The sequence below is a fragment of the Protopterus annectens genome, chromosome 10.part0 (assembly GCF_019279795.1).
Source record: "Protopterus annectens isolate FY-2018-M chromosome 10.part0, PAN1.0, whole genome shotgun sequence".
In the NCBI taxonomy this organism is placed as follows: Eukaryota; Metazoa; Chordata; order Ceratodontiformes; family Protopteridae; genus Protopterus; species Protopterus annectens.
Genome location: NC_056744.1, coordinates 1,614,448,874 through 1,614,465,666, shown reverse-complemented (window position 1 = coordinate 1,614,465,666; position 16,793 = coordinate 1,614,448,874). Strand labels below are relative to the sequence as shown.

Sequence of the window (16,793 nt, the reverse complement as noted above, 5' to 3'; positions counted from 1 at the left end):
TGCATGTCCGCCATGTTGGCAATCACCTCCCTCATCTGCCCAGCTCCATTCTGATTGGACAACGAAGAAATAATGCTGATGACATTACGTAGTTGTTGCTGGTTACCCGGCAACACGGAACCACCATTCCTCATCAAGGTAGTCTGATTTGACGCAATCTGAGTTAGAATTTCTAACATTGTGTTGAATTTCCCCATCATCACCACTGGGGATTTATCATTAGTGTCTTTCTGGTCCTTAAAGATACTGGGTGTATCTTTTAAAGATGAATTTTTGCGCTCCCTCAGCCATAGTGCCCTGACAGCAAACCAAAAATATCCACCAAACGAACAACCAGTAAAAGAATGGACTCCACGGCTTCAGAAACTGAAAGTTCATTATACTGTGCAGTCCGTTTGAGTCAGCACAGCCTGTAACCACAGTAAAATTATAAAACAGCTAGAATATACACCAAAACTCGCAGTAGAAGTAAAATATCCACACAGTACACAAATTAATTCAAGGTTAAGCGCTTTCACCTAACAAACTGTCAGGCTTTTTCAGAACAAATTCACCATATTCAAAGTCCCCTATAGATATATATATATATATATATATATATATATATATATATATATATATATAATTACCAAATTCAAAGGAACCAAAGGGATTTCAATTAACCCTGAACACAATTTTAAAAAGACATACAATAATTTCCATGTGTCAATGAAAAACGTGACTTAAATACATATAAAAGCATATAAAAAATGCATATAAAATATGCTTGAACATAGCTTATATTTTCAAAATGAACCGCCCATTCTACAATATTAAAAATGTTCTTATGACATGATATTAAGAAATGACAATTTTAAAAAGACATACAATAATTTCCATGTGTCAATGAGAAACGTGACTTAAATACATATAAAAACATAAAAAATGCATATAAAATATGCTTGTACATAGCTTATGTATTCAAAATGAACCGCCCGTTCTACAATATTAAAAATTTTCTTATGACATGATATTAAGAAATGATAATTCCTACATATCATAAATAATACATTCATAATTTTGCTGATCTCAATTTTAAAAAGCTGCTTATACTTATACAATCATACAACCCAGGGGGCTTTCCAGCTTCCAGTTTAATCTGCCAATATAATTCTCTATATTCAAGGTTGGCTTCCCAATTACCCCCCCCTATAATTCCTTGCTGTTAGCATCACCTCATCTTTGTCTATAATAAGCCTACACTGATTGCACATCCCACATCTGTAAGTGCCCTTCTTATTCTTTCCTTTATTATGGTTCATTCCACCTTTTTCAAATCTTTCCTTTCAATTTAAATCGCTCCTTCTAATAAATCGTGGTACGTCAGGTATCAAGTTTTTAATCTCATCCTGTATTTTCAAAATACCCCAATGTTTTTTAATAATCGCCTCTATCTCAGAGGAAATGCTGGAAAACATATGAATGAAAGCACTTTCATACTCTACCTGAGAATAATTTTGTTTTGTTTGCATATCACCCCCCTTCCCTAACAGTGGGCAATACTTATCATGTCTATCCCAGATAACTTCTTCTGTTAACTCTTCTATTACATTTTCTGGATATTCCCTCTATACTAACAGTCCCTTGATAAATTCTAGTTCCTGACGAAATATCCGAAATTCACTACACATTCTCGAGGCTCTGATTAACACTGGGTGTATCTTTTAAAGAGGAATTCTCCACTCCCTCGGCCATGGTGCCCCGACACCAAACCAAAAATATCCACCAAACAAAAGACTGGTCTCCACGGCTTCAGAAACTGAAAGTTTATTGTACTGTGCAGTCCGTTCAACTCAGCACAGCCTGTAACCACAGTAAAAGTATAAAACATCCAGAATATACTCCAAAACACGCAGTAGAAGTAAAGTATCCACAGAGTACACAAATTAATCCAAGGTTAAGCGCTTTCACCTAACAAACTGTCAGGCTTCTTCAGAACAAATTCACCATATTCAAAGTCCCCTATATATATAATTACCAAATTCAAAGGAACCAATGGGATTTCAATTAACCCTGAACACAATTTTAAAAAGACATACAATAATAATAATTTCCATGTGTCAATGAAAAATGTGACTTAAATACATATAAAAACATATAAAAAATGCATGGCATACGGGGGGGGTGTGCAAACCACCCCCCATAGCCACTCCGCTTTCCTGCTTGTAACATTCACTATTAAATCAATGGGAGAAAAGGTATATTATGAATACAGAATGGTTTAGGAACATAACTTATTATACTAGATTTCTGGATGATATTTGCCTACTTTGGCAGATGAGTTGACTTCTTTCCTGACCTATATTAATAACACAACCATCTTTCTGAGATTTACCCACTCAGTCTCTTTGGATGAAATAAGTTACTTGGATGTGACATTACACAAGGATGCAACGAATAATTGTTTCCAGTCAAGAATATTTAGGAAACACATTCTCTGATTCATATCTACATTATGAGAGTGGGCATCCATACTTACAGAAGGGTATTGTGAAGGGGCAGTTAATCAGAGCCTCGAGAATGTGTAGTGAATTTCAGATATTTCGTCAGGAACTAGAATTTATCAAGGGACTGTTAGTATAGAGGGAATATCCAGAAAATGTAATAGAAGCATTAACAGAAGAAGTTATCTGGGATAGACATGATAAGTATTGCCCACTGTTAGGGAAGGGGGGTGATATGCAAACAAAAGAAAATTATTCTCAGGTAGAGTATGAAAGTGCTTTCATTCGTATGTTTTCCAGCATTTCCTCTGAGATAGAGGCGATTATTAAACAACATTGGGGTATTTTGAAAATACAGGATGAGATTAAAAACTTGATACCTGACGTACCACGATTTATTAGAAGGAGCGATTTAAATTGAAAGGAAAGATTTGAAAAAGGTGGAATTGAACCATAATAAAGGAAATAATAAGAAGGGCACTTACAGATGTGGGATGTGCAATCAGTGTAGGCTTATTATAGACAAAGATGAGGTGATGCTAACAGCAAGGAATTATAGGGTAAAAAGTAATGGACATTATACATGGAACACTGTAGGTGTAGTGTGGTTAGTAGTGTGTGAATCATGTTATAGTTTTTATGTAGGAAAGACGGAGAGAAATCTTAGAAGGAGAATGTAGGAACATACATATAACATTAAGGAAAAAGAAACTAGTGCACTTTACAAACATGCTCTAATTACAAGTTCAAGTTTATGGTTATAGAACAAGTTGTAACTGATGCCGGGGGGGGGGGGTAATTGGGAAGCCAAAGTTGAATATAGAGAATTATACTGGCAGATTAAACTGGAAGCTGGGAAGCCCCCCCCCCCAAGATTGAATGATTATATAAGTATCAGCAGCGTTTTAAAATTGGGATCAGCAAAATTATGAATGTATTATTTATGATATGCAGAAATTATCATTTCTTAATATCTTGTCATAAGAAAATTTTTAATATTGAACGGGCGGTTCATTTTGAATACATAAGCTATGTACAAGTATATTTTATATGCATTTTTTTATGTTTTTATATGTATTTAAGTCACGTTTTACATTGACACATGGAAATTATTGCATGTCTTTTTAAAATTGTGTTCAGGGTTAATTGATACAAATCCCATTGGTTCCTTTGAATTTGGTAATTATATATATAGGGGACTTTGAATATGGTGAATTTGTTCTGAAGAAGCCTGAGAGTTTGTTAGGTGAAAGCGCTTAACCTTGGATTAATCTGTGTACTCTGTGGATATTTTACTTCTACTGTGAGTTTTGGTGTATATTCTGGCTGTTTTATACTTTTACTGTGGTTACAGACTGTGTTGAGCCGAACGGACTGCACAGTACAATAAACTTTCAGTTTCTGAAGCCATGGAGTCCATTCTTTTACAACACAACAGAAAGACATGCTACGTGTGTATCTAACTACGAATGACCAAGCAAATAAGGCTGCCATACGACAAATTAGCAATTGACATAAATAAAACATTTCACAAAGTAGAACGTCTTACATGCATATATTACACAGTCACTAAAGCACTGTACAAAGTAATGTTTTATGCTTACCTGCTGTATCGGTACAGGTTGTCCAGTTCTTTTGCAGAACCGTGTGAATCACTGAACAACAGATCTCTGCATCCTTTTGTAACCCCAGTGAGATGGTGCTGTTGATATCAAAACTTCCCATTCCATTACTGATGTGCTGTGTTGATACAGACTTGGTCAATATGCTGCCGTTCCTGTAATGCCACATCACTTGACCCTCTGGGTAACCACCAGAGGAAATGCACTGCAGTGATTCCTTCCCTGTAATACTGTGGGAAGTTATTTCAGGAGGAATGTAAGGGGCTGAAACACAAGTTGTAAAGTCAAGTTAAAATAATGCATTGACATTAATAGGATTCAAAGCACAGTAAGCAAGGTTGCTCTCATTTTTCTCCACTTGAGTCAAAACCCAATGAAAACAAAGATCAAATTAAAAATATATATCTAATTCAGCGAGAAACATGAACAAGTATTATTATGGAAAACTTTAAATAAAACAAACAGTACAAAAAAGAAAACAAACTGAAACTGAAATTCCCTGATTGGGAATGAAACTCAGGCCATGGCGATGAAAGCAACAGATCCTAACCACTAGACCAGCAGGGACGGCTACTAAGTGAAAATTTTGAAAATACAAACAATATTTGTTCAGTAATCAAGGTGAGTTTTCCCACAGCTTAAAAAAAGGTGGCTATTCTAATTTATACAATGATATAGTTCTGCAAGGACAGAGTACATCCCTTTCTGGTACAATATCAAATAACCATAAAAAGAAGAGTAGTTTTTATACCACATTCCTTCTTGTAACATCATGCTTTACAGTTATTCATAACTAGCATGTTCAGAGCAGCCTGTAGCAAAGCAGGTAACACTGCTGTCTCACAGCACTGGGTATCCCGCAGTAGGTTAGCGCTGTATTTGGAATTAGTTTCTTTGCCTTGTACTCACAAAGAGTGCCAGGATAGGCTACAGCTCCCCCAGACCCTGCATGAGATAAAGCAAGTAACTGAAGTTTAAATGAATGAATTACGTCTTCCGATACTGTAGTTCTGTTCTGTTGCAAGTATTGTGAATTGCAGGATCACCCTTCCACAAATGAAAATTGATACAGTGTTGGAGTATTTTTCCAATGACAGAGAAAACAACTTCAGTTCCTGATGTATGTCATTCTTGGTGTACCAGATTGACTAAAATCTCTTTCTCGTTTGAATTAACATGACAGATGCAGAATAAGGAATGACAGTGGTAGCCATCTTTCCCAGTAAGAGGGGAAAAACTAGGGACTACTGGTGGGAGCGCATAATAGAAGCTGTGGGTAAACCATAAAGCGATTAGAAAAAAAATGATACTGCTGCCACCAGAAAGGAGAAACCATTGGCAACATCTGAACACCCCCTCAACATACACAAAGCTCTTCCAATACATTACAACGACTTTGGCCATTTGGGATTGTGGTCACATCAGTAGAAACTCATTCATGTTATAGCTGCTGGCCTTGCATTTTGAAAAGGACTAATACACTAGTAAGTCAGAAAGAAAAACAGAAACCAGAAAAGTCTAGTGTACAAAATGCTGTTACAATGAGCTATAGATCTTTAATAAAAGGGAAACAAGTCAAGCATTTGGCAATACTGAATATTGACTTGCACTGTAGTCAGTGGATTTACCAATACTCATTATGCCTGGTGAACAAAAAGGGGTTATACAGTAATAGGTACTTAATATACAAAAATACAGACAATAGAAATAGCGGTCAGTCTAGTAAATTCATAATTACAAGGAACAGCAGCCACACTGGAATAAACAGCAGTATGACTACTAAAACAAGCACTATAATGGTCACCATTTTCTCTGTGTGTTAAATGGGACAACTAAAACAATGTTTAATCCCTATTTCAGTGGCAGATTAAGTGTACTTTGTGCCCTGGTCCCATGGCCCCCCCACTTTTTTGACCATACATAAATGCATTTGTTCTTTTTGAATCACCTTCTTGATGCTTTTAAATTATATATATATATATAAAACCAGTAATAACAATTCCTAAATGTTGTTAATACCAACATCATTCTGGAACAGTTGGTCCATTTTCCTAGCAGGGGAGCAAACATCCTTAACTTTGTACTCATGAACATGGGGGAGCGATGTTTCTCACCCACTGTAATGCCTTTGCTCATCAGATCTGACCATAAGGCAGCACTGCTTGAAATAAAAATACCAAGACTATCCTCACTCTACTAAGCAATACGTTGGCTGAATTCCAGGCACCCCAAACCCAGTAAATACCATAGCATATGCTGAGATATTTACAAAATCCCTGCACAACCATATTGATAGCTGTATAGAGCGCGCTGTGCCCACTCATATTAAGAATAAGACAAACTCAAAAGACAAGCCGTCCTGGTGGAAATAGAATATAAATCGATTATACAACAAAAGAAAAAAAAAATCTTGATCAAGCATAGCAGAAACGCCCAACATATCTAAAAGCCCACCTGACCAATCTAAACAGGCAGCTAAAAGGGTTAATTAATACTTCTCAAGCAAAGGACAACCACAAAGCTTTCTACAGCTGTGTCCATAACCTCAAGGAAAATATGCAACAATGAGAAGAACATAATGCGAGAGGCATCACCCAGACTAAACCGGAGGCCATTGCCAACCTTTTGGCTGACAGGTTTAGCTCAAATTTCTCCCTCAATCTCTCCTCAATAGTCCAAAGGAAATACAACATATTACAGTCTCCCAACCATTATTAGGGAACAGGTCATCAATGCACTTTCCAAGGCCAAAAAAAAGAAGCATCGATGGACCTCGATAACATCCTGGGATACTTATGAAATAGCATGAAACATGATGTCTCTGGTCCACTTGAATCAATTTTCAGCCGGAGCCTTCAATCAGATTTTTTACCCAAGGAATGGAAGATGGCTACAATCATTCCCCTGCACAAACGAGGTCCAACCACTGATCCGGGTAAGTACAGGTCCATTAAGTCTGACCAGCCTCATATGTAAGGCTGAGGACATAAGTAACTTACAAACACTGGAACCATCACAGTTTGGCTTTGTTAAAGATAGGTCATTCCTATTAAATCTTTGAGAGGGTCACCAAAGCAATGGATAAGGGTAAGAGTGTGCACACATCTTACATCAACCTGGCCAAGGCTTTGGATACAATGCCCCACTCAGGTATTACACACAAGCTCACCAAATTAAGTATAAACACCTTTATCACCCACTAGATAGCCTACTGGCTTACTGATAGGACCCAGGATATCAAAACAGGTGAGGCCAACTCCACCAAGAGGCCAGTCACTAGTGAAGTCTCCCAAGCCTAGGTATGCACGTAGACACTAGCCTTACCTTTGAACACCATATGACCGCAGTGGTAAGGAAATACTTTTATGTTGCACAAATTATAAGTAAGGGCATAGCATCTAGGTACAAAGAGGTCATTATTTCACTGTACTCTGTTCTTATCAAACTAATCATATATAACAATGCTCCCTTCTGTATGTACCTGAGCAGGCATATGCAGCAACTAGAGTGACCTTACAGGTTCCTTACAAAAAGAATACAAGGTGTAACAAACCTGTCTGACACAGAGTGCCTTAAAGCCCTTTCCCTGTACTTAGTGCCCTACACATTGCTGAGAGGTGATCTATGTCTGGCTTATAAGTATCTGCAAACCACACACTTATGAATTTCCTGCATATATGCAAGTCAAATAGTACCAGAAAAACAAGGTATAGAGACCTGAATTTTGTTTGTGACTTAAACAGAACATGCTAGAAATACAAATATTTGTCCCACAGACTGCCCCTCCTATATAAGAGGCTTCCTAACCATCTGAAGCTGATTTCATTTATTATCCAATTTAAGTGCAACCTAGATCATATGGAGAATAGGAAGTTTACACTGGGCATGGCACCCATGCCCCTTATGGAGAGAGTTAGCTTATAAATGCCAGGCTCCCAATGACCTCCTTGGATACAGGATGTCATTATTCTTTCTGGAAAAGTTGGCTAGGCTTACAAAGGCCCCCTGGGTTGTTAGCCTTGTAACAATCTATGAATCTATAAATTTAATTGTAAGAATAGCAGGGATAACATTTTACAGCTTGCACTAAGCTTACTTAAGTCTCCTTCCAAAATCAGATATAGTCAAACATTTCTAAGAAAGGTGCAAAACTATGTATGACCCAGGGCAACCAGCAAAAAAAAAAAACTAAAGAACAAGTAAAGAAAGTCTGACTAACCAATCAACACCACAGGCTGAGAAAAAAGGCTTTTTTTTAGACTTGTAATAACAAAGCTAAACATTTTTGTCCCACAGGACATCTTCAGAACTATCTTGCAAATACATACAAACAGTTTTTATATAAAACTGAAAAATACATATGATACAAAATACTCAATCAGATAAAAATAATTAAAAACAGTTAGATTGTTTAAAGTAAAAAGAAAACATGACACGGCAATAAATATAAATTTGATTCTATGGAATTTAAGAAAATGTATTTGTCAAAGCAGAAGCTTTAATATAAAAAAAACTTCATTGTAGAATGCATAAAAAAGCTACAGACCTTAAACTCATAACTTAGCACATGATTTTAAAACAATATTTGAAGAAACAGTGTAATTCAAACCAGGATATTCACTGGCATTGAGCCTCAATTGCCATATTAATTCATGGTACTCCAGAGTATATTCCCAGGGATCCCCTCTGGGATTTTAAACAACCTATTCTAATAGCATGAAATAATAAAATTTATTGGTGCTACAAATTACATTGCTTCCATATCATAGTGGTGCTCTTGTATCCTTTTTCTAAGCTTACATTGTGTTTCTCCTACATAAAGAAGAAAATGAATTGAAAAACAAAAAGCCAAATATACCACACCCTTACTGTTATAATCACATCAGGAAGTGAATTTAAACTTATAATTAATACTTTGAAATTCACTTCCTTCAAAAATGTATTTGTACTGCTACAGGCGCTGCATTTTTTGGTGCCTGTTGATTTCTTCTTATTGGGATTTGTACAAAAATATGCACTCTTCTCAAGTTTTTCTTTACTGTTAGCAACTCTAGAATAAATAAACCAGGGTCTAGTGCCTATCTTTATACAGAAATCACTGTTATGAGAAATTATATTCTAATTATTATTAATAAACAACAAAATATGTTGGCTATACCTGCCATATTTAGTACACATACTATTTTCATATCTTGTTGTTGTCTCATTCAAATGCATCTAAACCACACCAATCAGGAGTTGATGTATCTAAGGAATCAACGTCCAGCATACAAAATAGCCATCGTTTTCTCACAGTGAACATCCTGAATTAACTGCAGAAAATCAGTGGTATCTTAATCTAGCTCTAACGATTGATAACAATGGTTTAAGATGGTAAGTCAAAAAGGCCTATAAAGGCTCAGTAAGTGAGCCAATACCCAACACAATAGGTCTACCTGGGGGAAATTTAAATTCTTATGTACTTTAGAGAGAATGATTAGGCCACCAAGCTCCCTCACAATGCATTTAGGTATAATAACTTCAGAGTAAGTCCGCTTTAAAAAAAATTGTCTCTATCCTTTTTGAACCTTCTAGTAGGATCCAAAGGAAGCTTCATGTATAAACACTGATCACTCAGTTATCAGTGTGTTTCTTTATGATGATAGTACTCAGTATCCTGAATTACTACTACTCCCCCCTTATCCACCAGTGATAGTACTAAGTGCATTCATAATCTTGCTTACTTATGTTACTATGTCCGCTAGCAAAAACCTCAAGATTATGTAATTCTCTAATAACGGAATACTTAAAACTAGTTACAATGGAATTTTGATGGGGTTGAAAAAAGAGATTTGTTTAAAAGAAAAAAAAAATCTGTCAACTGTGTAACCTGTGCGTCTTTATTGAAATCAAAAAAATATTCCTAAATGCAATTTTCAACAAAATTCCACAACAGACACTAGATGAAATTCAGTAATAACTTTTGTCGGGACAAAACTTAAATCATTACTTAAAAAATCAGTATCAGCTTTAGTGGGTTCAAACCTAGAAAAAAACATTTAAGACTAAATTGTTACAGTCTAAATGGCCATCATTTGCTTAAATTATGTTTTTATAGTCAATCCAATTCTTTGGCAGTGTTTTCATCTGCCACTTCTTTATCTAAAGAGCTAAACCCTTTATTAACCCTCTTACAATATTGGGAAGTAACCTGTTTACTCTCAGGTTTAGTCACTGAACATGCCTCATTCGTGATCCCCATTTCAATGATCTAGAAGTCCACAAAATAGATTGAGGGAAAATAGATTGAGGGAATCTCTTCCTTTTATTAGCCTGACAAACTTATTTTACCTGCAGCAAATCTGACCATTTTAGATGAAGACTGCTGCCAGTTAAATTAATTATTGGTCTGATACTCATTGATACCTTTTTACTTTGTTGTGCTCTAATTCTTTATCGAGCACCTTGAAAGCTTTCTTAAAATCATCCAACTTGGTATAAAAAGATGCAAAATGTTCAAAATTCTCTGATTTCAAAATCATACAATTCCATGAGGACTGCAGCCACGTTGTCTGTCAAAAATTCTACTAAAGATTCCGCAAACAACATAGAAGCTGTCTGGTTTTTTTTTTTTCATTTTGTTAAAATGATGAAACATATTTCTTTCTTATTTGTTGTTAAAACTGTTGACTGACATTGGGCTCAATAATGATACACAAACCTCTATGTGCTACATCCATCTTTAAATATGCCCTCAGCATATGCTGGTGCCAAACAGCTACTTTAAGTTTCTTGGATTCTTCCAACAAATGTTGAAAATACACACTGATAGAACAAAATCATTAGAAACAGTATCTGTATTATTACTAGATATATTCCTAGTAAAAACATCCACATTTTCTTTGTCTTTAATGAACTCATTTGCAAACTCCACAAAAGTCCCTGCAATGTTCCAGTGATCAGCATAATCCAAAAAGTAACCACAAATGCAAAAAATAATTTAGGGATCACCGAAAGGTGTGCTCAACTGTTACTGTCCCACCACAATCCAAAATAAGAAGGTCAGCACCATAAAAATATATAGGAAGGAACAAGGACTCTAATCCTCTAAATTCTTGGTTTATTTACAACCCAAAAACCAGGAATGGTTAGACCAGTTTCAATACAAAATTTTCACTTTTCTTTTGTCTTAGATATGCCTTTAAGATGTTTTGGTGCCTTCGCAATTTTTTAAATCTAGCCTTTGAGTGGTGTCATTAGTTACTCAGGAAGACACTGTTGTATTGAAACTGGGCTAACCATTCTTGTTTTTTGGTTGTACATAAAGGATGTATTTCAAAGATTAGCATCCTTGTTTCTGGTGGGAGTCAAAAGAGGAGATCCTTGCCCAGGAGTGTATTAAGGAGTTCCTTCTTTATATAGTCTACCACCCAGCATGTCTCCAAATAGATCCAGTAGCTGTTGTCCTACATGATGCATCCATAGCATCATAACCACATTTCTTGGATGGACAAGTTTGAGCACCTCCTATTTCAGATACTAATCCTGTATCCCCTATGCCTTAGCCTTCATCTTCTCCAGTACAGGTTGCTGACATGAAAGCATGTGTGCAATAGAGCTTAAGACTCTGAAAGATAGGGTAGCAGGGTAGCAGAAAATGCAAACCCTTCCCAAAAATCTGTGAAATATTTTATTTTCCCTGCCACTGGGGATATGGCTCATGGCTGGAGCCAGAATACTCCTTTGCTGGAATCTGGGAACACCACTGCTGGATCAGCTAAAGGCTTCTCATAAAGGGACTTGTGGGAATCCCTGACCTTATATAAGCATTGTGGGAGGGGGGTCTGCACCATAAGCACATTGGTGAATACATTCTACAGGGCATTCACAACTAAAAGAACAACCACCAGGCTCAGGCAGGCCCATAGAAATCTCTGTATCTGTGCTGGAAATCCAGCTATTCTTTTGCCTCCTACTGAACTTCCCTTTTTTTATGAAGAGTGTTCCCACAAAAGCAATCCTCTGGTGGAGCAGCAAAGGATAAGGTGTCCTTAGTGTCTGATTCATATGCATTAGCAGATGGGATCTGGCCCACATAAGCCTTTTCTCGTACTACTAAATCATGGAAATTCAAATCTTCAGCCTGACGTGCCACCCCTATCTTTTTAAAAGAGGCTCCAGACAACTCTGGAATTTCTTTTTATATACTAATTCCATGGTTGCACAATCATGAAGTAAAGAAAAAACACTACACAGTGGGAGGCTGGCATAACGGTTAAGTTGTTTACAATGCAGACACAAGGTGCACGGTTTGATTCTCACATGAGGTAATTAGCTAGGCTTAAAATGGCCCACGAGGGCAGTTAGCCTAGTACTAACCAGTGAATCAGTGCTGGTACACAAGCATCTACAGATCTGGGGGTATGATATGACAGTGGTCACTGCCAATCCACATACACACTCTTCCAGACTCATTTCCCTAACAACTACTGTTATCAGAAAAGACAACATCACATACCATCTATGGACCAACAGTTTTCTATAAATTGTGATTCAGTCATATGAGTTTTTTAGTCAATTGTGTTTAACCTTTCGTGATCCAGTTAAACGCACATTCATTCAAATGACAGACTGAGTATAGTAAAACTGTAGTTTGTGTGAAAGCATGGGAAAATTAGATGTGTAATAAAACCTAATAATAAAATATTGTAATGAGAAAAAGTTGACAGAATATAAATGTGATGTATTTAACCTCAACAATGGAGAGTCTTTATTTTAAATCTTCTCAACTATAACCTGCAAGATGAGAAATACAACTGTGATATTTGGTAACTCTCAGGTCATTGAAGCACAGCTGACAAACTCATATGGCTGAAAAAATCTGACTAAAAGTACTTTGAAATTTCACTTGACTGAACACTGATTTCACTGAATCAGAAATGGCAGAAAAAGTGTAGAAGTGTATATCCAGCATGTTATGGTGTCATTTCTGAGGATATGATTTGGTATGGAAGTGAGTATTGAAGATTATGTGTGGACTGGCAGTGCCCCCTGACATGTTGCACCCCCCCAATGTATAGATGCTTGTGTTTGTGCTCCATCACTGATTTACTGTGCACTGTGCTTTTTTTCTCCATGGCTGTGTGACTGTTGGATTTCTGTATATAATTAAGGGAGGTGTGGGGGCTGCATGCGGCTTGTACCCACTGCAAAAACAGTTTTGTAGTCTACTGTGTTATGTAGAATGTTTTCTATGATTTGTGATTCAGTGAAATGAGTATTCAGTCAAATGGGAATTCAGCCAAGTGACATTTCAGTCAATTTTTTTTCTTCCATATGAGTTTCAGTCAACTGTGCTTTAATAACCTGGCAACACCCTGTGATAGTGTTCTAACTACCAATTAAAGCCTACCGGCCACATTTAAAGGGCAAAATATGTGAAAAATTATTAAAAACAGTGCATCTGCAATTTCATTTAAAGCGACCCATATACTAGGCAAGAATGCATGTGTGCCTGTGGCCATACTTAAGATAACTAAGACAATACACCTGAATAGAAGTGGGAACAAAATGTATTTCACAGTCAAAGATCAGCAGAATGCAATGAACAGGGAAGTGAAGGTTATGTCACAGACTCAATTCAGTGATAAATTGCATTAGGAAATTCACATGCTGTCAGTGATAGCTACAATACACAAAGTGACTGCAGGTTTGCATATCTGAGCAGAGCTTGGGCAAAGTCAGTGCAGAAAATAAAAGTTATATGCCTTCCATGATGATACAGCTGAAAATAACAGAATGGACTGTTAGCTCAGTGCCAGAACTGGAGGTGACACTGAGATCAGCACTGAGGTACTCAGTCTCCCAACTGTGTTAGATGAAATCAGCAGATACAAGGATGGCATCACTACGTCAAAGGAAAGCGAAGCCATGTCTGTCAAGGTCAAAAGTATCAATCTTTTCCCCACAGGTAGAAACAATGAAAGGTCCACTTCATGGTTTCTCTGAAGGCCAATAAACAAAAACTGACTGTGAAATTAAAGCAACTTAAACAGTAACCACAAAAATTGTAAAATCTAGTGTATGCAGCAGATAAGGTATCACAAATACTCTTCCCTAAGCAGGGAGCATCAAATAAGCCTAAAACATTTCCAGTCGTCAAAAGGAACAACACAGCTTTCTTCTCCAAAATACAACGCAGGAAAGAAAAGGTGAAACAAGAGAATCACTTGCATCAATGAAAACCAAAACCTTTTTTTATTTAATACAGTCTGCTTGGTCCCAAGGAGAGAAGGAATAAAAATACAGGAAACTACAACAAAAATAAACCAAGGATTCCAGACAGAGTAGGAAACATATGGACAAAGAAAAAGAAAAAAAAATATGGATAATACACAGCAAAATCTAATTACTCTAAGTACATAAAAACATAAGGCTGGATTCATTAACACCTACACTAAATGTACACCATTTTGAGTCAACAGACATCAATCATAACTCCCATCTCCTCCTTCCTGATTTTAGTTTTCCTACTTATTTTCTTGGAAAAAGGTTACCACAATGTGCAGACTATGTCTTCACTTAGTCTAATGTTTGAGTCAAAAGAAAAAAACAAATAATGCGGTAGGTATGTTCTTGAATATAGACCATGGACACTTGGATGAATCTGGCCCATAGTCTAGGGCAGCAAAGAAGACTGCATATCTTTAGTGCAGCAAAGAAAATATGGAGAAAGGAAGTAGAGGTACATTGTGGGACTGGGGGGTTCCTGGGTTCTTAGCAGCCTGGGAATGTCTGAAGTGCTATGTGGGCCTAATGCCACCGGAAATAATTCCAGGAAGTTACAGAAAATGAACCCACTTCTATCAGATTAGTCAGCTTCAGTTACTAAAGCAAATGATCTAATAAAAGATAACTGAGTTTTTAGATAGAGCACTCACAGAAAAGTCCTGCAGACAAACTGTCTCATGTATCAACATTACTGCATATGCATAAATTTAGAATGCAGAGCTGAGAGACACAAATGTCCCAGAGAATTACTCTGAGCTATCTGAGGGTCTGGCATGCTTAAACACATAGTATATTAAATTACCATGAGAAGCTGTACTGATGCAAGGTGAATAAAGCCCTTACTGACAAGATAAAACAAGAGCTTAAATATATGGAAGAGTTCAGAAATAGAGTCTGCTGTACAAGTGAGAAGTGAGACAAGTTGGGCTCATAGCTAAGATATTAACATATGGATTCTGAGAGACCACTGCCTTTTGCAGATGTTAGAAAAAGCTGCTACTAAAGTTATTCTTAGCACTGGATGCTATTCAGGGATTTTATACTTTTGAAGACACCCTTACAGGTATACATTAGAGACCACCCAATGGCATTTCATTAGCTCTAGACATCTTTCAATATGCTGTAGCTGATATAAGAAGAGTATGTCTTTTGGTGGTGGCGGTACTGCAAAGCCAGAACATGACATCAAATTAAAATGATAAACTAATGTCACAAGGTTAGAAGCTGAACAGAACAAAACATCATACTACAGAGTCATTTTTGAAATGCATGGATTATTGACAGATGCTGACAAGGTCCATGCTACTGTAAATATGTAAGCTCTATCAGTCAAACTCTCATTAATGCAATTCTTGGGGGTGAAACAATGTCAGTTCAAATTTATAACACAATTACCAGTTATAACTATTACTCTAATACAGGCAGTTTGGAGATGGTTAGATCTAGCTTACAAATGGTACTTACTACGTGTACACTCATTATGATGCGATTCTACTTATAACAGCAGAGCAGGTTGACAACAAAAACTGATAGGGACAGCGTTAAGACAGCAGATCTATGGCTTGCACATTAAAAGCATTAAGAAATGCATAAACTAGTTATGAACACAAAGAAAGAAATACTACCTGTATTTACTATCTGTCATAATATCACTATTATGCATATAGAAATTATGGACAGTTACTGCAAAAAGCACCAGCTAGACTGCAAAGAAAGCTATTAACTTCAGATACCCGATGTCAAAGTGCAGAACAAAGCTGGAAGACTGACACATACTGCTGACATGTTAAGTACAGCTTTCTGAATGAATGCAAGGAAAGGTTACAAGAAGAGGTCCCAGAAATTCGACAGGTCATCATGATGCAAATTTCAGTGGCATCTGAGAAACTGCAAGAAATAAAAGATGCTACAAAAGATGACAGAGAAATGCAAATATTGAGAGAAGCCATAATTGTCAAGATAGCCAAACATTACAATTTCATCCACTAAAACATAAAAAAAGAGTTTCAGACAGGACCTATCTTTTATATTGGGATACTTTTTCAAAGGTGATAAGAAGAACATTATAGCAGCATAACTAAATGAAAACTCATGATTCAGATATGGGAATGTCCAAGTTCACATAAATAGTCAAACACACCACTTATTGGCCAAAAATAAAAGTGCAAATACAGCTGAAAGTGCAAAAGTGTATGTTCAATGAAATGCCCAGTACCCAATGTCAGACAAAGGAACTGATATCTTGTGAAATGCCAACACTGCCACGGTTGAAGGTGGGCGCTCTATTGTTTTAGCATAATGATCTCAAATTCCTACTATATGTGACTTTTATTTGAAATACCTAAAAGTTATGCAGGATAAGGATATGATAGACATTTCAGTGATTAATGTGGTTAAAGCTGTGCTTGCAACACATGGA

General features: G+C 36.6%; 1 protein-coding gene across 1 annotated transcript in view; it reads right to left on the bottom strand.

Moving 5' to 3' along the window:
* The window catches only part of LOC122813793 (CD276 antigen homolog), a 394,739-nt gene that overhangs the window by 154,633 nt on the left and 223,313 nt on the right, over window positions 1-16,793 (bottom strand). Inside the window, exon 3 of the mRNA XM_044086299.1 lies at window positions 4,088-4,369. Within this exon, the coding sequence (XP_043942234.1) occupies window positions 4,088-4,369 (282 nt within the window). The remainder of the gene's footprint in view (window positions 1-4,087; window positions 4,370-16,793) is intronic.